General features: G+C 37.4%; 1 protein-coding gene across 1 annotated transcript in view; it reads right to left on the bottom strand.

Annotated features, from left to right (window-relative positions):
* LOC126915883 (uncharacterized) overlaps window positions 1-25,791 on the bottom strand; it is a 244,432-nt gene that overhangs the window by 48,550 nt on the left and 170,091 nt on the right. Inside the window, exons 3-4 of the mRNA XM_050721009.1 lie at window positions 13,020-13,139; window positions 3,918-4,053 (exon numbers count right to left, since the gene is read on the bottom strand). Coding sequence (XP_050576966.1) covers window positions 3,918-4,053; window positions 13,020-13,139 — 256 coding nt within the window. The remainder of the gene's footprint in view (window positions 1-3,917; window positions 4,054-13,019; window positions 13,140-25,791) is intronic.

Below are 25,791 nucleotides of genomic sequence, written 5' to 3'. Positions count from 1 at the left end.
CACACGTGACTAAAAATTGTCCAGAATATTAGAATAACCAACTTGTATAATTAAATTACTAAATACAGCGTAATCATTTCCAAATATAATGTTAATATTATTATTCGACATAAATAGCAAAAATCATATCTGTCAAATGACGTTTCACTTGTGCTTGGTATTGGTGGAAATCTTTCTCGCGGCGATATGTTCGACAAGAAACGCGTCCCCTCGCATTTCGAAAACGTTCGATTAATCCGCGGGCTTTCCCGTCCAACCTGTGTGCACCGTTCAATTATCGAGGGGCTCTTCCGCCTCTCTTACTCTGCGTTAACTGAGTTGTTGCCTCGATAATTCGTACATCGGAGTATCGGCCGTATCGCCAGGGGTTCGCCGCATTAATTTGCGGCTTGGTGCGGGAATTTCTGTTAACTCTATAATCCGAAACTTACAGCCTCTCGATCGGATACTTCAGCGTTGCGCCGACTCAATTTTAACCTCATCGATAGAAATCGGAATTGAAAAAGTATCGCACATAGTGGTAACGATTTTAAATATCTACAGGAGAAGGGATCCGTTAATAAATCATCGATTCTGTATATTTAAATGCCCATGGCTATGCGATAAAACATTAATTATCGGAATATTAATTCTTTCGATTTCCTTGTCATCGGATATTTGTTTATTTGAACGTGTTACAATTGTGTATGAAATCTCATTCGTACATTCCGTGTTTTATATGGAAATTTTATGTGATAGTCGATAACGAATGTGTTTTTATTCATTTATGAATTTATATGAAATTGGAATTTTAAAAAGGCTTTGAACTTAACAATCTTGACGCATTTTTCAATCGAGTTATATTAGGTAAAATTCAATAAATTTATGAATTTTAATGTTGGACATACGAACGAATAAGTTAGTCAATTATTTCTGTTCCAGTTTATTTTAAGTTTGGTTGTAATATAGGAAATCTCTAAATCGAAAAGATGAAAAAAAAAAGGAAAGGTGCATGAGCGTAAAGAATTCCATGGATTACAGAGAAAACTCGATAATCAAGATTATAAAGTTCATGCTTTTATGTGAGGTATGTAGCAAATCAATTCTCTTAATCCTTTTTTCAAGAGTCAGAACAACTTCTACTTTATCTGAAACAATCTCATCTCTTATTCTACTTTATATCCTCCATCGTTTGTAAATTATCATTGAAATCTTAATCCGAACAGACAATTACGAATTACTCACCTGTATTTAATTTTTAATACAATAAAAAATCTTTGGCAAAATAGTATTACACCTTTTCTATAAATAACGAGAATATTTTTACAAATGGATGGAGTTTTTAAGATTATCCTTCTGCGTCAAGAATTGGAACCATGGACGTGATTTATACGATTGCATCCAAATGGATATCTGAAATAGATTTCGTCCAAATCCGGATTTTACCTCGAAGCCAGATTGACGTTTGAATTATCGTGCTACTTTTTGAACGTTCTCCTACGTACCTTTTATACTACTAACAATTTTAAAACTGTATTGACGTTAAAAGCAAGTTTTACTGCGTTAAATCGAAGTTTAGAGTTTAATAAAAGTATGTATTTAAATCCGATATTCTATGGTTCCATTTCATCCACAGCCTGTTCGGTATAATGTTTTTTATAATAAAACAATCAACGAAAACGCTTCATATTTTCTCGTGTTAAGTTAGTTACTAACTTAATTTACTAATTGAACTACTATGAACTACTATTGAAATACTATGCGCAGTTAACTTTCAATTCAAATCTATTAAATATTACTTTACAACATAATCAATACAAATCCCAATCATACTGTATTCAACTAATTTTAAATTAACAAATATTATTTAACAGATAACGATTTTTTGCGTTTATAGATCATAAATGATTTTACACGTTTACTGCAACATAGAACGAAACCATCGAATTCTTCGTCATAAATCAAACTCTTTTGGTCCCAAATCATCGCGCAATAATCTTTGTGTCGCAACATGTCCTAGCATCTGCATTATTACGCGATCACGCGTTTGGCGAGAAAACATCCTACATTTGGAAGGAAAAAACGCGACGAGAAGCTTGGCAGAAAGTTGGCTGGAGTATATAGAACCAATCGATAAGCGGACAACCGAAAACACGCGCTGGTTATCATCCAGACGCCAGGCTAAATTTCTGATTTACGAGCAACATTTAAAGTTTATTTATTTTAACGCTGTTATGTCTCATTTGTTAACTGATCAACGCGTTTAATCCAACGACTAATTAGATCGTGTCAAGGATTTATGCGTCGTTGCTTTTTCCCACATTTTAGGATTTCCACGCATTTATCGCGGTTTATCATTGGTCTGCCTGTTCGTGTATCACCCCAGTCTCCGTACTGAATCTGGTAATATCGACGCAAATATTGGTTTTGCAAATATGGAGAGTGGAGTGGTATTTAAAGGTTCCCAGTTTGATGCTTTTTTGAGGAGTGTGTATGCAATGATTGAAAATTTAAAGAGCTTCATTTAGAAACAGACCAGATAATTAATTGGTAAAATTTATAACGAAGTTGGAGAAAATGTGGAGAATCTTCCGTGGTTTTGCCTTGTGATGTTCTCATAACGTAATTTTTAGTTTGTTAACTGGATTCTGCTTTAACTTGCAACTTCTACAAATTACATAATTAAAATACAACATACAAATCAGTTTCAGTTGGGTTAATTTTACATCTTGTAGTGAAGCGACACGTAACAAAATAGAGAATCCCTAAATAAAGAGTTAATTCGTTTACTCTTGAAAAGACAAATTAATTCAGCTTCCTTAGTTAATAAGTCTTATGATTTAAATTATTGAAAAAAATTCTTCTCGAGAAGTCTGCCTTTTTATTTTTCTTCTAGCGAAGTTAAGTTTGTCACGTAACCAATGTAACCAACTAAATTTTTCATAGTCAGAGTACTTTATACACCTTTTGCTTTCTTGCTTCGAAAACTAAAACTCCCAGGATTCAGCAACTTATCGTTTGAAACTTACAAAGCCATACGCTTATCAAGACTTTACATCTAATCACTCGATCCAACCTACTTTTACATCTCCAAAACCTCGGGTACAAGTGTCCGCCTTGGGCTCTTGTATTTTAGAATATGTAAGACAAGCATACGTGATGTTATCTGAGCCACGTAAATCCTCTTAAGAACTTTCAGTATTAGTCCTTCAAACTTATTATACATTCTTATACATTATATATTGTGCATGTATCTTAACTAACTACTGTTGAAAAATGTTACGAAATCAGTTTTAAACCAACATAGTCTACTCTAACTTATTTTAGGTCGTTTTATAAACAACGTGTTTTCCGCAGTTCTTTCATTATCTTTTCTCTTTAGAGATTTTCCTATTATTTTACTTTTGTTATATTTATAAAATCTCAATAACTTGGAATTTGATTATTTAGTAAAAATTTCCAGAAACCTCGAAAATTATTTTTCACGTGTCTTTAAATTTGAAGTTTGCAGAGAAACCGAATATGATAGTTTAATATTAATATTTTCATGAATTTCTTCAATTCACATTTCTAGAAATGGACTTTCAGTTACCATTCTTTTTTTATTATTTTCATCTTCTTGATATTTACACCTATTGCAAACTAAATAATTAGGAAAATAGACATCTAAAAGTACAAAAAACAAAAATGCATGAAAAGTTGATAACGAAAGAAACACGAAACATCCGAAACGCTCTAATAATTTCAATCTACTGTTCATGAAAAATTATTGCTCCTTTTATTTCTCATTCCTAGCCTTAATAGAATTGAAACGAGTAATAAAGAATCCTAAGCTAGGTCTTTTAGTAGCCTTTTGCGGCGAGATACGCGTTGGCAAGGTGGTAAACTTCTGTCACATCGCAACCACAAGTATAACACGAAAGTTATGCACCACTTACCCGTATAAGGTCGACAATAGTTGCGATTTACTTTGCTGTAGATCGTTGGCAGGGACGTCTCAGCTCCTGGCTCGACGTATGCCTTGTTCTTGCTATCCCTGGGGTCGCTGTATTGTTCCACAACTTCGACTTCCGCCTGAAAACAAAGCAGAAAATCGTTTCCTTCCGTTACAATCTCTAACCACCTACACATATACATAAATCATCGACTGAAAGTCTCGATTTTGGAATAGTTTTGAAATTCTGAAAGAAAGTAAATTAGCCTTGAAATTAAACAGAGAGAAAAATTGGCAGCTAAACACAGAAGAACAAATTATACAATTTCTTCAGATCGCTAGATTTTCTGTAACACGTAGAAATTTTCGGGAGAAATACTTTTAGATAAATTTAAGATTCCTGAAAAGAAAGAAAATTTAAACGAGCATTGGAATTAAATAGAGAGGAAACTAGAGTGGTTGAACGCGGAAGAAAAAGTTTCTCTCTGAATCGCTCATGTTAATTGTCACGCTCTAAAATTCACCGGAAACGTGGAAACTTTTACTCGATAAATGGAGTACTTTCGGTCAATGAGCAAAAAATTCGTCGAGTGCATAACTCACACGCACTGTAACGCGTTGAGAAAGTTTGGAAATGTGATGTACTGTGAGTCAAAAAATTATTGGCACAGATGTACACTTAAAAAGAAAATGATAAAGTAATAAAAGAAGCGAGGAAAAAGAAAAGTAATAATATATTCAATACTCTAGACTCTTAATAAAAATTTCAATTGATATTTTTCTTGCCAAAAACTACTTCCTTAAAAATAATTACATCTTTTTTTATAATATTAAAGATTAATTCACACTTTCATACACTTCTACCACTTCTACGCTATCACTTTCACATCATTTCTTTTCCACCAAGAAACGATAACTTCCCTTCTAATTTATAGTTGCAAAATCAGTCGTTTATTAGATACATTCAAGAAACTAATTTTAGGCAATTTTGTAGAGGCAAAGAAATTATTTAAGCGGTGCAATTATAACAGCACCGTGACTCCTCTTTATGAAACCTGTTCAACGATTCTCTACCGTATTCCGGGAACGTTCAAGGCGTTCTATTAATTCACCAGAATGTTAAGTATCCTTTATTAAGCAAGGAGATTAGACGCAATTTCAGACGACTGGTTGCACGATATCTCCGGAGGAACGATAGAAATACGAAACAAAACGCGGCACCAGTTGTTTCCTCTCGAAATAATGATCATTTAAGAGGAGGAGACGGCTAAAAATATTTATCCTCCCTGGTTGGCCAACGCATTACCGCAATTGGCTGCGTTCAGGGCTGGGAATTGCGCTGAACTAACGTGTCGCGTGCTTAGTCGAAGAAACTCCAGCAATAACCCCTTGCTTATGGTATCTCCCAAAGGGTCGACGCTGGACGTTGTTAGCCAGCCAACCGGCTAGCTCGCTGCCAAATTGGTATTGTTACCGACCTAATAATTTGTATCGCTCAACTTGACGTTCTTTGTTTCGCTGTAGCGAGAATCTCATTTCCTCGATAAGTTTCCTTCCTCGAATCACAGCTTCTTCAGTTGTTTACGAAAAGATTCCCTGTGGAAGATATGCGATACTTTTCTGACTGTCCTCTTATTTTGGGTAATGGGAGAGTGTCTTAATACGTGTATTTTATTTTTTCTTGCGTTTCTCAAGTTCGCGCGTCGTATTTTTTTTTTTTTTTTTTTTTTAGTGGAATTGTTGAGCTGATATTCCGATTCACAAAGTTGAGAAAGTTTTTGCTATATTAAAGTGAACGAAGTAACAGTCGTAAAAGATTGCAAAGTGGAAGAAATGGCGAAAGTATATGAACACCAGAACGGCGGAATGCCCATGTATAAAAGGAATTAGCAATGTGAATTATTAACTAAACAAATATAGTATCACATGTGAACACAATTTGCACTAACACAATTTAATTACTTCACTACACGATAAAATATATGTACTACCGTCCCTGATTATTCGACCAATTTCAAAAATTAATTCACGTTGCTTGAATAATTTCAATTTAAGGCATGTACGATCTCAAATCAGTAATTGAATCAAAACAATGTTCCTTGTTGTAATAAAGAGTCGTATTAAGTTTCAAAAATATATCATAAGTATATAACTAAATCAAGGGATAAATCAAGACAGACAGTTATCAACATCTGACGACGTCAGACAAACAATAGCGAACTTTCACTTCCCAAAACCATACCAAATCCCCCTATTTTCACAAACTCTCGAAGCCAAACGATATCTATACAACTCCACTTTCATTCGCCTTGACCTTATCCGTCTCATTTCGCCGATTTCAAACAACGTGCACGTTATTAAACCAACGAGACAGTTGTACAATAGGGGGTTTTTCCATTTACCCTCCGCCAAATCCAAAGAAAACCTTTACATTCATCTCGAAGGACTCGCGTCCCGCTAACTTTCGATTTTAATAATAATAACGATAATAAAAGCAATAACGATGGCCTCGGGTCCTGGAGCTCGCAGACCAAACGCAACAGGGAGAAGCAGGAGGGAACGAAGAAGGAGAAGGAGGGGGGAGGAGGAGGAGAAGGAAGAAAGCTGGACTCCTCGAAAGAGGCGTCTGATCAATGGTGATGGAAACTTCTCCCTTCCCTGTTCTCCCACCGAGAAAGGAGGTTGTATCACGAATCAAGAAGTCGACTGGTGGAAGAGGCAAAGAAACGAAGAGAGACGAATTGAAATGACGGCAGACGGAGGCTAGCGCCTGTTACGGTACAAGGCGAATGAGAAGAAGACGGGCAAGACAAGTAGCCTTAAATTGAAAGAGGCCAAAATTGGAATTCTCCTGCCAAACTTGAACGTCGTGCCCCCGGGGTCTGTTTCGAAGCCGATTGCCCCTCGTGCCTGACGCCAACCTCCCACCTCCAGTCTGTTCGATGCTGGTTCACATTGAAACAGATAAATTCGTGGATGTTTATACGGAAATTACGAGGGCGATTTCCGCGGGCGAAAGAAACGGGATGCCGATGCAGGAAGCGAGCCGATCGACTGTTGCAAATTCGATCATCTCTCCGAATGAATCGCTATCAAGCTTGGGGTCTGTTGCACACGAGCAGTGTAGATAATATCGTTAAGAATTTTTAGCGATTGCTAATAATTTGATAAATTTATAGTCTTAATGATGTAGGGTATGTGAGAAAGATGGACATACTACGAGTTAAATTTTATTAAAAACGTCATCAATGTTGAATGTTTACGATTAAGACAAAAATGATATAATTATCAAACAAAATTATGCCACCTAATAGGAATAATGTCATAATTCAAAATAAGCCTTTTTTAAATAGTACATAATATTATATGTGAACAGTATTTTATCAGAGAATCCAGAAATGGTTAGTTAAATAGCCAAAAAAAAGAGTTTGTTTAATTTTATTTTTAGACAGCTGAGCGCTTAAAAATTTTTCTTCGTTATGTCACTCTTCTTCCATATCATCGGTATCATCGGTATGCGGGATGCATCAGTATCAAGGGTCGATCGTATTGGCTGATGTGTTAGGATATAGGAGAAAAGGGACAGATTTTGAGCGACGATGTGGGACAGTTCGAAATATGTTTGAGTAATATGATCGATGAGACGAGGGTTGGACTGAAATGTGTAGCGATGTATGCTGTTTTGTGGTTGAATAAGAATCAGGATAAAATCGATATCTAATGCATTTACTACATGACAGGGTCCATATGACGCAAGTTCGGAAACAAAATTGACGTACAAAATGATGAAGATGGGTTTGTACTTTGTACAAGTACATCGGAAAGTTCCTTGACATTTTTCCTGCTTTAGTAATATTTTACTAAAATTAAGACAATACATCATAAACCCTACAAAATTTATTATATTTTGACGTATTCATACCGACCAACAAATAAAATCCTTTATGTGTATGTTTTACAAAATACGATATACATATGTACAGGAATTTCATTCAATTATCCGATAATGAGACTCAAACGAGATAAGAAATATCGATGAGATTTAACGAAGTTCCTTTTTTGCAATTTTGCACTTCACCAGAGAACGCTTGAATAGCGAAGAAACGAGGAAACCACTGCAAAAATTAGCGTTACATCTAAGTAATTAGCATGACTTCCGAGAGTATATCAAGGCGAAAAAAAAGTTGCTCGATTATCGGACTTGGGATGAATATCGAAATTTCCAGTGGGTGATTATGAAGCAACGATTACAGGAATCAAGATTGATGAGCTAACTTTAGCGAACGTCGCATTATACATCAGTGAAAATTTTCATCGTTCAGCGTTAGTACATTAAAGCTATTAAGTACTTTGAAAGCAAATATATTTATACCGCTTAAGACAAATAAAATAATCTCATAAATAAGCAAATTATAAGTAACAAATAAAATAATCTCGTAAATGATCATAATTAGATGTTTATGTAAATTTATATTTTTTATGACACCACAATTTAAAAAATTGAAATTTTGTTTATCCATTAAATATTATAACGAACTCCGCACTTTTGATATAACAAACCCTGTTAGCTTATATAAATAGTTTTCAACCAAAAATACATCATCGACCTCATAGCATATGGACATTAGATCCGCACATGAATTTTAAACATCATTATTTGGGATGGCATTAGGCCGCAGTTAGCAGGAGCAACTACATTAATACTCTGCCGATAATCCCGTCGGTTTATCGGACTTTAATCCGATTATATGGCCACCGTATTATAATTGACCACGATTATTAGCTCGCCTATAAGCTGGCTACTTTATTGTGTGCGTGACATTTGGTACGTTATACTATTTCGTACTGCATTACTATAATGCACGAAACCACAAAAAATCTGCTATATGTATAGGTCTTTGAATGTGCAGATTTAGGAAAATAAATGAAGTTCACGTAATACAATAATTTATTGCTGAGTCGTGTTCAAAGAAAATTGAGGAATCGATAGGATGGTTCTTGGACGTCGGTGAAATGTATTTCATCGAGCTGAATTAGAAATAAAGTGTCGTTCATAACCTTGAGAAATTCCGTGATCTTGCATAATGTGCGAATTTCGCTGTCGAAAGAACTTACTTTGCGAAGTTGACAGACTATTTTGGGACACGTCTGATACGTTCTTTAAAATAAAAAGCTATGTAGCAATATCGTGAGTTTCGTTCGATATTAAAATTTAAAAACCAAAGATATTTCGGACGAGGTAATATCGTAAATGAAATTAAGTATCTTTAAATAAAATGTCTTTGAGATTCAAAATTCACTTTCAATTTATGATAAATGTACAATAGATATTTCTAAACAAATAGAGGCATCGAACTTTATAAGAATTAAATACGAAAAGAATTTTATAAGAATTAAATATGTCGAAAACATCAATTTTACAAAACTTCGATAGATAATAAATATTGTATACGTCAATTAAAGCGGTCTTATAATCTCAATGCTACGAGGGTGGTTAGACTGCCATAAATAACAGTACCACTAACGAGAGGCGAGGACAACGAGAGTGTTTATTACCTCGGAAAAAAAATGTATGGCGACACAGGTCCTACCTATAACATCTAATACTACTTCAGGGAAGCAAAATCGATATATCCTCAAACAACTAAAACCAATCCGTTTTTATACACAGATAAATCACGACAAAAAGTAACCACGATAAATTATCGTGAGATTAAATTTCAAATTACATAAAAGTACACATTATTGCAAGTATTTAACAGTCACAGCGTATGAAACTATAAAAGCCAACGAATATCCCAAATATAACACAAAGCAGGATAGCGCATGAGAAAAGCATAACAAAACCATTTCTATTAATTTTTTCATTTTTATCAACTCAGCTTCACAAATATAAGTTTCAAGAAAATAGATAATAAATCTATGAAATTTTATAACCATCAATCAAGTAAAGAAACATTTTCGTTATGTTCTGTAGAATGCATACAAATACATATGCACATATTATAAAGATATTAAAAACACATATGTATATGTTTAATTCCAGACTCAATTAAAAAATTTGCCAGTGGTTTCGTATTGCGTGGTATATTATATAAATATATATTGTATGTTTCATCGTATAACGAATAAAGATAGAATTATGCAAGAGAAACAAAACCGTGACAGTATAAAACCTTCTTCTAAGTATAAAATATCTTTACGTGATAAATATTTATATACAAATATATAAACATAAAAGCATAGAAAATCCCTATACATGTCAGGAACGTCGACTTCAAGATCATTTAGAACGTTTCCAAAGCAGACGACCCTTCACCCGCCGGTTAAACATTGTCTGAAACCTTGAAGCAACGGTGTTTAGGAAACCATAAATCCCCGTTTCACTTTCAGCAGCGCGCGACCGCGAAATTTCCATCGCGAAGTAGGCGTTCCTGCACGCGCTTCGCCCGCTCCAACTTTCTCGCGGCGAGGCTCTTTGTTAGAGTGATAAATGCGACCTACAGCCGTGCCCGACCTCACGCATAAAATAAAGCGCTAAAGTATTAAGTAGGGCTTACGAGCGAGAGTCGTAACGATTCACCCTCTTGAATCAAGTGGCACCCGTTCCTCTCTTTGTCGCCCTTTCCTCCACCCTTCACGATCCCGCCCCACTTTGTCGCTACTGTTGCGACGAGCACTTTCGTCAAGGGACGGTACTACACCGGTGACAATGAGACGAACGAAACTTTGTTCAACACAGTCAGGTGTACCGACCTTCTCGATCTTTCTTTCCACTCTGTCTTGCTCCTCTTTTTCTTCTTCCTATTTACGACTTTTCTCTCGCGACGACCATAACCTCACGTCGCGACGCCTTTATGTTGCAACGTTCGCGAAGCTAGTTAGCAATTTGTTGATGATCGGGATGAGGTGACTGATGATGTGACTTTATTGCGTTCGATAGCGATGTCGGTTTGGTTCTCTTCTTTTCATCTGTTTCTCTTTCACTGCGCTTTGGTCTCCGCACTTTTCCCTGTTTTTCTTTTGCAGGGACGCTGGTCGGTAGATCTTTTTTTATTGTGGAAAAACACCGCTTGATTTATCGAAATTTGTATCGTATTTTTCGTATTGCGGTTTTGGTGAGGTTTCTAAGTTCATATTTTTACTTCACAATAAATCGAATGATAATAATGCCAATAATAATAATGATAATAGTGTGAATGATAATAATACGACCAAGAACTAGACCAAAAAAATAAGAATAAAATTATGGAATAGTCGAACTATCCAATCAAAAATTCGCCCAATAACCTCGAACAACCCAATCATAACCCAAATATAGCATACGTGCCACATCAGTATACGACTAACAACCGACCAAAGAATTGCAATAAAATCATATAACAATGATACCAACCAACCACGAATTCTCCGGATGACCTCGTACACTCAATCATATCTCGAACACCGCGTATTTCTACTATACATTTCACATAACCAGCACGAACTATTCCGTACGAAGACTTTCATTTACAGTTTTACGCGCGCCAGGTCCAATTCAGTGTAGAAACTTGCTTGCCAGGACAAAGTAAACCGAGATTCCGGAGCACGTACAGACGTGGGTGAATGGGCGAAATGTGACGTTTCGACCGCATTTTCGAGGACACCAGGAAGCACAGTCAAGGTGAGCTGTATATTTCGACTGCAAAGGCGTTTAGACGTTGCGCTTCGGGCGATCCTGAGCACCAAAGCTGAGTGCTGGAACAATTATAAGCACCGCCGGAAGTCACCGTGCCTCCTCCACCCTTTTCATCCCGTTTCGCCCTACTCTCGCGTTTCCCTTTCGTCCTTCCGTTCGTTCGCGCTCTGTCAGCCAGCGAAACCGGTCTTCTTCCACCCCTTCTACGGCTGCCAGTCCACCCTCTAACACCATCGTGCCCAGCGGGTATTTTGTCACCATCGTAATTATATTTCTCCCTTCAACCGATTCTTCGGCTGCCACGAGAAAATATCAATACTGCCGGTTACTCGTCGGACGTATCCTGAATCGATGCTGGAGATCGTGGTTGGATTCGTCACGATTCAATTAAAAGCGAAGGATTTTCGTTAAGCGTAGAAAATGAGACGTTTAATTTCGGTTTATGTTAGGATGCCCTCAAAATGCCCTGTCAGGATGCCTCAGGATGCCCTGTCGATATATATTGTCAGTATTTCAAGGTTCTCAACTAAAAGGATAAAGACGTATTTACGATACGATACTGTCCATATTTATTGACAAGCCGCATTTTCGTTCAGAACCTTGACATACAATACTATTGATTGCCTGGAGGTACAAGATTTGTGTCCGAAAGTTATTTGGAAGTTTTAATGTTTGTGTTCGAAGATGATTTCTTCGTTAAAAGATTATTGAGCTTTTCAGGACGGATCTTTTTTTGGGCATTTCGAAAAATTTGTCTTTATTAATTATTAATGTTGGATATGTATGTCTTTTGGTGCTTTTGTAAGGCAGATTTAATGTATTAAAAATTTCTCACCAATTTGATCGAAGACAAGCATAAATAATGCGTGGTTAGTTAATAATTTGTAAAGTACAGTGTTGTGTTGTTTTTATTAAATGCTGTCTACAGATTTGAGAGATGCTCGACAAATTTTGATGTAGGTTCAATTGTATATGACAAACTGAAGATAATAATTCTTCGTTTGAACCTTTTTTCATTCGATAAAGTTACAATGCCCTCGCGTATCTCCGTGATTCCGAGCAAGCAAATCAAAATTGATATTCTCTTCCGCTGACAACGAGCCATGATTAAACCAGACGATGAGCGAACTGTTATGATACAGTAACACGATTACCGAACAATGCACGTTTATTGAACCAACAGAATTTGAATAAAGTCTGATCGGATAGGTACCGATGCATCGTTGTACGATTATCTGAACCCTTTAGCAAGTAAAATACTGATATTTCCATGTTATTATTGCTCTCATGGAACAAAACTTCCCGATGAAATTTCGCGAACTGTATGATGAAAAATATATGAAATTTAATTACTGGACTGTGGATTTACGTAAATACATAAAAATCCACAGTGTATTAATTGCAATTTAAAGTTCATAAAAATCTTACGTTTTCGATAGTAGGACTTGGTAGTGCCCACTGAACCGTGGATGTTGCACCTGCAGCACTCGCAGGGCGTCTCTTATTCACGAAATCGACTGGTAGACTGTAATCGTCGCACAGGGAGACCTGAAAACAAAAATAGGGTAAGATACGATGGCCGCAGATGAAAGAAAATATGATAAGTCACGTCCTCCGATTTTTATAAAAGATTATATTAAAACTTAATATATTATCAACCGATTGATTCTGTATCAAAATTATCTTTTCATTCCATTTTAGAATTAATTATATAACTGCAGCAATCCCTTCATTTCTATCGCTATAAAATAACGTACCATTTTATCAAAAAATTCCATAACAAAGAAAATATTTACTTATTTGTGCGTAGCCTAAACAAGCACGTGACAGGGTTATTACGCCTAAAATCAATTAGTCACGCCATTGTACTTAACCGAGTACACAGTCCCAGCCGTGGACGAAACTCTAACGCGAGCGGAATAAAAATATTGCCGGGTCGGTCATTAAGGGAACATTTCCGAATTAATTCGGATAATCGTCCGGTCGTCGTTCCACGCACGCAGGAAGTCCCTCGTTCGCAATAATTTCCCGCTATGCAGGGAGAAAGGACAAAAAAAGAGGAGGAAAGAGAAAAAAAAGTAACCCGGGCAGTGCGTTAATCCTCAGCAACGTTGGAGGCAACGCTGCTGCCTCTCCCAAGGTACCTACGTAGATACGACTCAGTTGGCAAAAATCTCCGATGGAGAGAGCGGAAAAACAAAAATCGCGAGAATAAAGAATGGCTGAACAGACGGATAAAGACTGAAACTTGGGTAGGATAGAGGAGGTGGTGAATATAGGGGGGTGGTTGGCAGTGGTATAGTGCTGAGTAGCGCGAGGATTCCTGCCACTCGACAAATCGCAGGGTAAGCACCCTGTCCCCCTCAACTGCCGGCCCTAAGTCCCAATCGTCGAGGACCGGACCAGCTCATCAGCGATATTTACTGTCTGCCTGGAGAATCGATCTATTGATGGTCGCATCTACTGTGCACCCTCGGTGCCACCCTTGTCTTCTCACCCCCTCTCGTCCGAGCGACAGCGGTGGCCGCAGTCAGAGAGCAGAGCCACACGGACCACCACCTACGTCTGTGCATGCATATAAATCGAGACAATCGCGGATCCCCGGGGGCGGCTTATCGCGCTGGAGTTGAGCCGCGGTGGGGTGGCCGAAGCGAGCGCCCCAGGGAGACCGGGCCACCCACCCAACCTATCGAGCTTCTAGACAGAGAGTGACGGGATGAGAGGATAGCGCGTGAGGGTCAGAGAAGGGGTTTGCTTCAGAGCAGGGACCCTACATGCAAATGGTGCACATTTATCGTAAGCAAAGAGCGCCGTATGAATATGTGAAGTGGGAAACGAAACAAAACAGAAAAAAGACGAGCAGCAGACTGTGTGTGTGTGTGTGTGTGTGTGTGTGTATGTGTGAAAGAGAGCCGTAAGATCGGTTGGATTGAACGAAAACGGAAATGACAGGAACAAGTTGATCGCCAGGCGGTCTGGTGACGTATATAGAATTGGAAGGGTGAAGAAGGCACGAAAAGTTGAGAGGCGTTTAACGACCGACGCTGTCGATGCGAATAATTCGTGTCGGGAGAGTGTAAGCTTCGAGTTGTTCTTAAGTGTCTTTTTGTTTCGTTTTTCTTCGTGAGACTCGGTTTGAGTTTCCGAGAAGTTTGAGCATTAGGTAGAAGTTTGTGACGCTAGACATGTTTATTTAGGACGTTTAGGTATGATACTTTATCAGACTAGAGATACTGTCCTAGTTGGAATCAAGAAAGTATTGAAAATTATCGTTGAAATAATTTTATGTTTAAATGAAGTAATAATAAAGTATAGAGAAATTAAGATTGAAATATATTTAAAGAGCGAATAGATAGTCTATAATCTAGACTCTGAAGATATTTAGAAGCGATTGACTTCTAAGAATTATGCCATAAAAATTCGAAAATTAACATCAATACATGAATATATTAGTCTAAATCATCAAACTGTGCTGCACATACAATCTTGCTAACATTAATTCATTAAATTCCTACGTAATATTAAATTGTAACATAAATTTGTTCTGTTTTTATATATATTCTATAAACGAAACGATAGTTCTAACCTAATAGTTCTAATGCCTGAATCCTAATTGCTAATAGTTCTAGCTTGCAAAAATAATTACTCACAAATAACATTGTACTTTCAAAGAATAGTATAGTTGATTCAACAGGACATACTGTGTGTCGAAGACACCATATACATCTTTTCAAAGAGCATAGTGTTTCGTAAACTTGACCGGCTTCGGGGTTAGTTATCAACCCCCATATAAGAGGACAAATACTTCCCTTTCTGCAAGTAGGAGGAAGCCAAATGCGAACTAGGCCGACTGGCCATCGTACTAGTATGGCCAATGGAATCTGTAGAAACCGCCAAATAGCCCGCAGCTAAAGGGTAACATTTCACCGTTTCAAATTATAGCTGTCTGGGGAGCAGCGTCGCAAAATACATCGTATCATCCTTCCTTGCAATATTCGCCAGGGAAGAGTTTACTTTCCACGAGATGTTGGATTCTATTTTCGTATTTATTTCCTTCGTATATCCAACGTTCAACTTTAAGTCCCTCTTATCGTTCCGACTTCTATCTTGATTTCTTCCTCTATTTTCGTTCGTTATACCTTCTAATCGCTTTATAAGAGGAAATTACAACCGGATTTTCTTGTGAGACACATTACGGTCAATGTAAATAAGATACAAAGTAGGATCATTATATAGTATAGTAGGGATATAGTAAGGATTAGAATAATTAAGAAATGTACTATATTACATTTTATGAAGCTTTAAGAATATTTATTTTTATTATAATTATCTTCATTAATTTGTTTAATCTTCTTCAAATAACGATATTCTCACTATATTCATTTCTGCATAACTTAATGCAATTTTATTATTCGCATGATGAAACCATAGTTTTCATCAAGCGTATTACCAACAATAAATCACTGTTCGTTGGATGTTTGAGTCTCGTTTAAAAGAATCTTTTCACGCCGTTGGCGCCTTCGAAAATGATTTGCTCGCTCGTAAATCTTCAGAGCGGCATGAATTTCACGGTGGCTCGTGTCCGAGTTAGAAAGAACGGTGAATTCTCTCGAGCGCCGACATTTATGAAGTGCCCGCGTTACTCAACGCTTTTTTCACGAAATAATAGGAGCTTCTTCATTAGAAATTATCCGAGTGCAACACATCAGAGGAAAAAAAAGGTTGCGCAAACAAGAGCTCCCGAACAAAAGAGATTACTGCTGTCGTTTCAGTAACATTCCGGCTAAAAAACCGCGATACATTTAACTTTTGAAATCTCTACTTTTATAGTACTCCACCTTCTAAATTTAATCGCGCAACGCTCAGCTTTTAATTTTTCAAAATGTGTTTTTTTATATTGTCTAGAATATGGGTAATATCTGACCGTGCATTAATAAAACATTCAAATTACTCGCAATTTTGATCTTACGAAAAATACAAGAGAAATATATTCCTTTTTCGATGATTACTCATATTTCATCGTTTTATAAAATATAAGATATTTATAATTAAAGAAAACACATTGACATTCCCTTAGGATCTGAAAGTAACAATACCCATGAGTAGTCTAGGGATGAAAGATGATGAAGAACCGAAACATACGCAAGTAAAACATTTCATCCTATAAGTATCATAACGAGAACTTCACTTTGGAAATTTTGCATATCTTTACACATTATATACATTTATGTGCATAAGCGCATAGAAATCTGTAGTCCGTCCATAACTGCGATACCATCACTTTGTCAAGAAAAGTACGCTCACCCCAAAGTATAACCGCTTCTCAAAGTGAAAAAAATAAACAAATTACCAAACAAGTTACCTCGCTTTATGATCCATTCAATACTGAACAAAAAGCAAAGAGGAGAAGAGGGAAAATCGGCAAGTGCCCCTCTTCATAGTTCCACTCCCTTCGACATCGAGGCAATATACGAGTGTTAATTCCGTTCATCGAGTCGCGGAGAGAAGAAAAAAAGGCGGGCGCGCGTGCTAGGGTGAAATCGGGATCCCCTTCGAAGCCTTTTCGTTTCGGACCCTCGCCTCGTGGCGATTTTCGTCGAAGGAGACGCAGGCGAGGAGACGCGGCGGTTCCTCGGCGATGGCATTCCGCGGAGCCGAGATTAAGCGGGAATATTTAGCAAATGTTTCGCATAAATCAAAGCGGCGCAATATATTCGGAGTTCGGAGAGAGGCTATGTAAATTCATGGTAATATCGCCTGGCCACCCCGCCGAGACCGAAGAGTTTCGATTCGCGGCGACGGAAGGGGAGCTTGGGCGAACAGCGAGTTAAACGAACGGGAACCAGGCGGAGAGGATTCGATAGAGATGTAAGTACGCGTTCGCTAGCTGAATAATATGGAACAATGGAGACAAGTAGGTTTCAGAAGATTGAAACTCCAAAAGGAAAACAGGGAAATGGATTAAGGTAAGATCGGGACAACGAAGGTATTATAAATCAATGTTACGGAGAATCTGAAAAAATGAAAAAAGGGGAAAATAAAGGGAATCAAAATTAAAGAAGAAAAGAAGAGAATAGACTGAAATGCATTAGTGAAGGCAAAATTGTGTTCGTAAAGTAGAAAGTGTTTGTAAGCTGAATATCATGACACGATTGAAGAAACTCTAGAAATGGAGGAATTCCAAGGTACAAAAGATTAAAGGAAAAGACAAGGGAATAGATTTAGAGTCTAATGAACGAAGTGGACAATTTTAGACAGGATTCGAAAAAAATGTATATAAGACTATGCCGGGTGAATGTTATGGAATAACTGAAAAAATCTGAAGGACAAACAAATTTTCGGAGTACTAAAAATTGAAGAAGAAGACAAGAAAATAAATTGACGATAGAAGTACGAGATTAATAAAAGGAAAATTTTTAGACGGTTTTAGATATATATAGAACGTTAGAAAGTTGGAGCAAAAGAGAAAGGAGAAGAATGGCGATAGAGAGAAAGAGCATGGTCCAAAGAGGGTAGCGAGCGCGTATTTCATGAACCCCTAAAGCAGCCCTAAGCATTGCTGCAACCGCCACAATCCCATTCATTCTCTTTATGGGCTCCCAAGTATTCGGGAGCGGGCTTGAATAAATCGGAAATTTGCCCCCGGGAAGCACCTCCCCTCCCGCGATTTGCCTATGACTTTCGAACTGGTCATTCGCATTACCATCCCTGCTATACGCAAGTCTTCGTATGACTTATCGTTTTGTATATCGTGTATGTGTGATAATTTCGTTTGAATCGGTGGTAGTAAATTAACTGTTACAACTGTTCCAATTTTCGCGGCACATTCGATGCAACATTATCACTGTTTGTTTATTACATTTCTGAATCATTTATGGATAGAGATATCATCGAGATTAACCGAAGAGATTACGCTGGAAATTTTTGTTAATTGAAATCAGACAAGAAAGAGGAAAAGATAGGATACATGGAAGGAAACAAAGAAAGAAAAGAATTTCTTTCACCCTTCAAATATTACGAGTACTTCATTCTGGATATTTTGTAAATTTTTGAACAGCATATGTATAAAAATTCGCACAGTCCATTAGTAATTAATGAAACCAATTTCGACCAGTTACATCGGTTATTCACAAAATCAGGATCTAATTATAACATCAACAATAAATTGTAGAATTTTTTAAAATCTCGTTATAATATATTAAAAATAAAGAACATAACTGAACATAAGATTTATGAAACATATCTTCAACGACACATACTAAACGACAGTACGTGAGGCCATTAAAATTACGCGAACGTCAAACATAGTTTGCGCCGCGTTGTTGCAGTGACTGGCATAATTAATATTTCAACGTATATCACGCGGAACAATCCAGTAATACGTGAGTTTCGTAAAACTATGATAAAGCAGCGGAAGGGATGATTCCATTCCTCTGTCTAACTATGCAGGGAACGTGTTCCATGAGACGATGAAACGCTCAAAGCTATTTACCGAGCGAAATGTAGCGCTAGACGGAAGCTATAAAACACAGTGCTAAACGCTTCATTCTTTACGTGAAGCACAACTTTGTTTCTCCACTATGCTTTTTTAATTTACGCCCCGAAACGAACAAACACATTTCTAGCATGATGCTTTTAAAACGCCATATCACAACGAGGTTTCAAATTCAATTTTGTACCAACATATCGCGCATGGATTTCGATAGCGACACGTCCTAAACAATCATTTCAATGAAGACGAGGAACTATCTAGAACTTTACAGAAAAATTATTTACATACTAAGTGCATAATATACCGATAAAAAATAGATTACAGAAAATAATGGTTAAATATTACTTTTGTAATTTTCTATCCTTTGCCCTTTGGCAGTTTCGATTTTAATACAGAATACAGCTATTTCTAATACGGGATTGATTTATTCTAAATTGTAAAATGCATATGGGATATCACTGTCGAAATATTTTCAAAATAAGAAAAAAATTATTGTAATGGTGTCTTAGTATGTTTGAACAAGGGCAAGTTTAGGAACAGTCGAATCACGCAAACAGATCGATCACGATGACACAATTAACCCCTAACTTGGAAGGGTTGAAACTTGAATAGCTAAGGGTCTGACGCTGATGCCTGCTCAGAATCCCTAAACGCTCGTTAGTAAACTGTAAATTTAGCAGCTCATGGGCTAATTTGCATTTGAATTGAACTACGTAACCTGTGCGGTGAAAAGAATTCGCCACGTGATCAGAACCTTAACTTCTTTTCCACGGGTATGCTGATTTCAATATTTTCTGCTAATAATTCGTTTGGTAATTTTACCTGTCTGAAATTAAATTTTTATTTATATTCCGTAATGTACAATTATATATGAAAATAGCCTTGAAAGATGAAAAATCAATCTGAAATCCCATTCGGAAGAAATCAAACTGACACGTCGAATTGAAAATTTCATTGTGAAAAGATCAATTTCTATTGTAAGATGTGGCTAAAATTCTAACTGCAGATTATCCAATGGAATCCAAAATTTCATAAGAGGAACATCATCATCAACCAATTTATCTTCTCTTCTCTACTTTTACCATCAATTACCACGATACCAAGAAACAATTCCACTTTTTCCTCACGATGGTACTTCCTACGGAATCCTGTCACAAGCAAAGGAAGAAATAGGGACTGGTCAGAAAGAATGAAGTTAATCGTGATCGATGACGAATGAAAGGTCCCGAATTCGAAATCTTTTCGAAGCGAAGATGTTCATCTTGTACACGCAGATATATCGCCCTCGAGCTGGTACAAGGTAAACGCGTTAAAGTTTTACGAGGAGAAAGGCCAGCTGCCAGACACGAGACCAAACTTACCCTAAGAGCTATTCAACATCGTTTTCCACGCGAAACCATGACCACCCCTTGGATAGGTTCGATGCTTTGCGAGCAGACTTTGAATCGAGAGCCTCGTCCACTCGTTTTTCTTTGTTCGTTACGTTATATTAGTTGGTCCCGTGGGTACCGTTTCGCGACGACTAAAGAGTTGAAAGATTATCTCGATCGTTTCGTCCTGACAATAGAGATAAAGTTACACGTTTTGAAGCAAATGAAATAGGAGAAAGTAGAAAAATAATAAATATTGGAGAAATACGAAAATACAAAAGATGTATTATGAGTAAATGAATTTATAGTTTATGAGTTTATAGTTTACAGTACATAGTAGTACAATATATAGCATATAGTATATAGTATATATTATAGTTTATAGTTTGTGAGTTTGAAGTTTATACATGTTTTGGTCATTTGGTTCTTCATTGATGTAATAAATTTGGCAATACAGATTCAAAATTATTGACTATTGACTCAGTCACTATTATTGACTCAGGACAGGATAGATGTGACATTAAATAGGACTTCGTGTCTCACGTTCTAAAATGCCAATCTTGAAAAAAATCAGTGTTTCTCATCCCCTCAAAAATTTGTAACGAGGCAACGAACATAATTAGTCCGTTTGTAGGCACTCTGTTTATTCAAACAAAAGATAGAGAAATAAGATTTCGGTGGTGTATTTGCTGTTTTCCTTTGGTCTTTCATTTGGGTTTCTAATTCTCTCGTTAATCTTTTGCTCTTTTCATTGAACGTAATTTGCCTGTTTGGGTTATTAATAAATTGTGTTATAAGTTTTTAGATTACCTATGCCTAATAATATATAATTAATAATTAGTTTGAGAATACAGAAATGGAAATAGAGAAGATTAAAAATTCACATTTTTATGTTTCAAATATATAAAATTTTATTTGAAACTAATTTAATTGTTATCGTACAGTGATTTACTATTCCGATGGTGTATAATGTACACGTGCAATGTACGTAATGCGACTACAGTAATTTATTATTTTGATAGTATACAATGCTCTTTGAAGTATCGTAGAAGTATAGAATTCTACTTCTTCGTTGCATTTATAGGATATCCTTTTCTACATTTTATTAATAATTTCATAAAAGAAATTAGTTGTAAGTCAGTACTATACCGAATCGATAACGTTACACGTGACACAAAAATGGCAAGGAGTCAAGTGACCTCCTCTGCTCCAAAACACGAAAAAGCATCACATGTCGGATCTATTCTGTACCTCTTCTCTGATGCTATTACATATCCCAACCATCATTTCTAAAAATAAAAATTTCTTGTATTGATAGATAAGTATGGCACCTACACAGCATTGTATTTACTCTCATTCTGTTATATCTTTTACAATCAAATATATCTCAAGCATATTAAAGACGATAGTCTTTAAAAAGAAACTAAGAAAGATACACTTCCATAATCCATCTTTCTTTTATTCCAAATTTCTACTGTTCCTTTTCCCAGTATCCAACAAGACTCCATCAAAGAGAAATACAAACAGATGTCAAATCAGAGTTAATCGAGATGGAACGAGTCAATCCAGGATCGTACGGAACAAATACCATGGAACGAAGAAAAAAAGGGGGCGAAAGAAAAAAGCAAAAAAAAAAAGAAAGAAAAGGAAAAAAAGATCGAAGCTAAGAATTCTGTGATTTCACGAATTGGAGGACGAGTCTGGTACTCCCTTAGTCTTCATTTAAACGGATCCGCGTGTCCCTCGGTCCTTTGGTCCTTCCAATCGGACAGAAATGTGCCACCGAAGGACCACAGACCTTTTTGTCGCGTCTACGACCCCCTTGTAGGGTCACGAAGGGTCGTGGCTCTTCAAAGAGAGAGCGAAACTCGTCTCAAAGTCGGCGAAGAGAGACTCTACCTCCTGTAGAACGAGTGGAAACGGGTCTATGCAATAAGAAGCTGGACTAGGGGTTGTCACAACGGTCTCTAATCGGCCGGTATCTTTAGACTCAGGCCGTCTTTCTTGCTTCCCGCCGATCTCCGTCTCTTTCAACGCCGTCTTCTACTCTGAACTTCTCCCGACAAAGGTTCTTTAACGAGTCCTTCTACCCTCACTGAGATGAAAGAACGCTCGTGAATATTGCGTCTCTATTTAATCACACGCAATTTCGTCCATTGTATTATAGTAAACAGGTTTACGGGATATATCCAGCGTGTTTCTTGAAATTTTGAAGTTCTGCTGGATCGTACGAGTTTTATTTGTAATTTGTAGAACTTCCTGAAGTTATGATTCAATGTCATATAATGAGACGAAGCTTAGAACACATTCTTCGAACTGAGGATGGAAATAATACAAAAGTTCGTATTACAGAATTGCAAAAGAAGTACATAAAACAAAAGTTCTTAAATTGTTTAAATTCGACGGTACTGACCTGTATTATACCCTGAAGATTATATTACCATGAAAGAAGGTGCATTAGAAAATGGTAAAAATATTCTGCATTGTTTAAAAAATTTGTAAAAATATACAAACAGAAATTTTATAAAACACAAATCTAATGTACCATCAATCTACGTCACGAAATCACATTCACCAATATAATTCATTTATGAATTACCTTTACATCTTAATGTACAATTCATGAATTTCTTTTTCTTTTTATGCCACACGTAACTTTTTTGTCCTTTGAGAGGCAAACTTTGGACGAAGTCAGCCGGACCAAGTCGTCCTCAACTAACGCTATGTTTTCGAAGGGATGAAGAACCATTCAGACGTCGAAGGACACGATGCTCAATTATACGAACGCTAGAACTACCTTGGTCCCTAAGATCTTGAGAAACTTCGACCAAGTGATCCCCGAGCGTTGCGTGTCATCCATAGAAGAGTGTCTTCATCGTGTGGACTTCAACTCCAGGTGGACGAATTATGGAGGATTGTTAAAGTTCGCAGCGAAGTGCGGGGCAACGGTTAAGCGTCTCGGAAGTAGAAAATCCTCCCTCGAAAACGCCCCTTCAGGTAAAAGTTGAAACGATCCTTCAAATGAAATACACGAATTCTCCACGATGAATGCGTAGGACGAGTATGGAGATTACTCTCCATCCCTCACTGGGGGAAATAATTAACTTTTTTCCAGCGGCAAGAACGTTGTAGGAATATGAATTTTTTTGGCGAACTTCCGTTTGCTTAGATTAAAGGGGAGCGATGTAACTACCGATTACATGAAAATTTCAGCGTTGTAAAAGCAAGCTAAGCTTAAATTGAAACAATGTATTCATATCGTTAGCTTGTTAGGAAAGCGACTCGTCTGGGAAATAGACGATTTTGAGATATTTGCAAAGATTAACTCCGAGAACTTTCATATTTCTAAATTAAACAAGATTGAATGCCTGGTAATGTCATTATAACGATGTAACGATGTAATTCACTAAAATGTCATTTCTAGGCTACAACTTAAATGATTAAAGCAGAAGTGTTGATGGAGTAGAAAGTAGCACCTATTTTGGATGCACTCGCGATATTCTTACAGCGCCAAAATTACCCTTAAACGGAGGTAATCTTATTAAGAACTTAAAATATACCTAAACTCTGTTCAAAAGTATCTTCCAAAAATAAGATGTGGTTCAAAAAAAAAAAAAAATAAGACTGTACTTCACGACCCAATTTCTTCTCTTTTCCCAAAGAATCATGACGTTGTCCGAAATACACCTCTTGACCTTTTCAACCTCCTCCGCTATCTTGTTTCACATCGATGCACCTACAATCCACGATCAATTCTGTTAACCGTGCACCTCCAATCACAGCCCACGATCGATCGTGTTAACAATGTCCTCGACGCTCCTCTTAATTGTCGCCCGATCTTTAACGTAAACACCAAACATCCCTTAACAGAAATAAAACTGATTTCTCCCACCGTTAGATCTTCGTCTCGTTATTATCGTGATTTTGGCGAAACTTCGATTTCCTCGGATAAAGAGATGGTTTCCGTTGAGCTCCGTTTAACAAGAAACAAGGGTGAACGATGTACCCAGAGTATCTCTAAGACGACTTAGGAACAGCACTCTTACGGGACGAAGACGACAGGAAGCGTCGATGTGTTTCTCGAAAACTCAGTGTTCGACGTACGAGAGGAAAACGGGGGAGAGGTTTAGGAGGATGGCCCGAAGGAGGAACTTCTAAAATCAATTAGCAGCCCCTTAGGCAATGGGGTTCCGTTCCCGCGACTGTGGAAGGACCCTTTCCATCATAGAATAAGGGGTGATAAGGAGGGGTCGACGTTTATCCCAATAGAGAGACCGGCGGAACAATCACGCCGTTTCTATGAGTATCTACACGCGCAGTTGAAGGGTGAGAATGCTTGTGTGTCGGTGGAGGTGGATCAACGTGTTGGTGTTGGTGAGCGCGGGTACCTGCAGGGGTTGCAACGACACGGTTCAACCCTTCCGCGTGACTAGCAGCGTCCCGTTGCTGCGGGCTGCTGAGATTATCGTGAGACGACTCAGCCATCGAAGGTAATGGACGCTTTCAATCACTATGGTTAAACGCATCCGTATATGATCACCTTAGGAAATGCACCACTGTGAATCTTTTCCTCAGACTTTTTCATTGAGGTTAACGTTTTTCGTATTATAATATGTGCTATGGTAGGTTTGCTATATATGCGTAATTGTTAAATAATTAAGAAAATCGTAATATATTTCGAATTGGTGTAGTTTCGTCGGTTTCGTATTCAGCTGTTCACGAATACTTCCTTACGTATGGAGCAACTACGTTTATAATTGTAATGCATTAACAGAGAAGATACTACGCGTTAAGAATTTATTACACTATTTATGAAAGTTATAGAAAGAAAGATAATACTTTTGAAAGCTAATATTATACCGTATATTATTTGTTACCAGTACATCATCATCTATGCAAGGAACAAACAATACCACCAATCTGCTGAAGATCTACTTAAGGACGTCGTAGCATCTCAAGCAACTGGTACCTCAAAGAATCCAGAACGGTAAGATGAAGCTGTTTCATGCTGGAAAGAATGAAATATCTCGTTTGTCCGGCGAGCTTTCGAGATTTAGACAGCGAGAAATGGCGCGTAAGTGGGCGAAACATCGGTAAGGAAGAAGTGGCGTAGGCAGCAGGCAATAGCCACTACGACCTCGGTTTTAACGACGCAATCAAGCAGATCGTAGGAAAAGGAACGATACTTAAAGAGCCAGACACGAGGCCAGGGTGATAACAAGACACGGGACCTTGAGGGCATCTCGACTGGGCGGAACCACTCGGTGAACTTGCTGCGAAAAAAAAGTAGAAGGAGTTCGCTTGCCAGTCGTAATCACCGGCACTGCAACAATGCAGC

This window comes from Bombus affinis, chromosome 4 (assembly GCF_024516045.1).
Source record: "Bombus affinis isolate iyBomAffi1 chromosome 4, iyBomAffi1.2, whole genome shotgun sequence".
Lineage (NCBI taxonomy): Eukaryota > Metazoa > Arthropoda > Insecta > Hymenoptera > Apidae > Bombus > Bombus affinis.
This window is presented reverse-complemented; position numbering and strand designations above follow the sequence as displayed.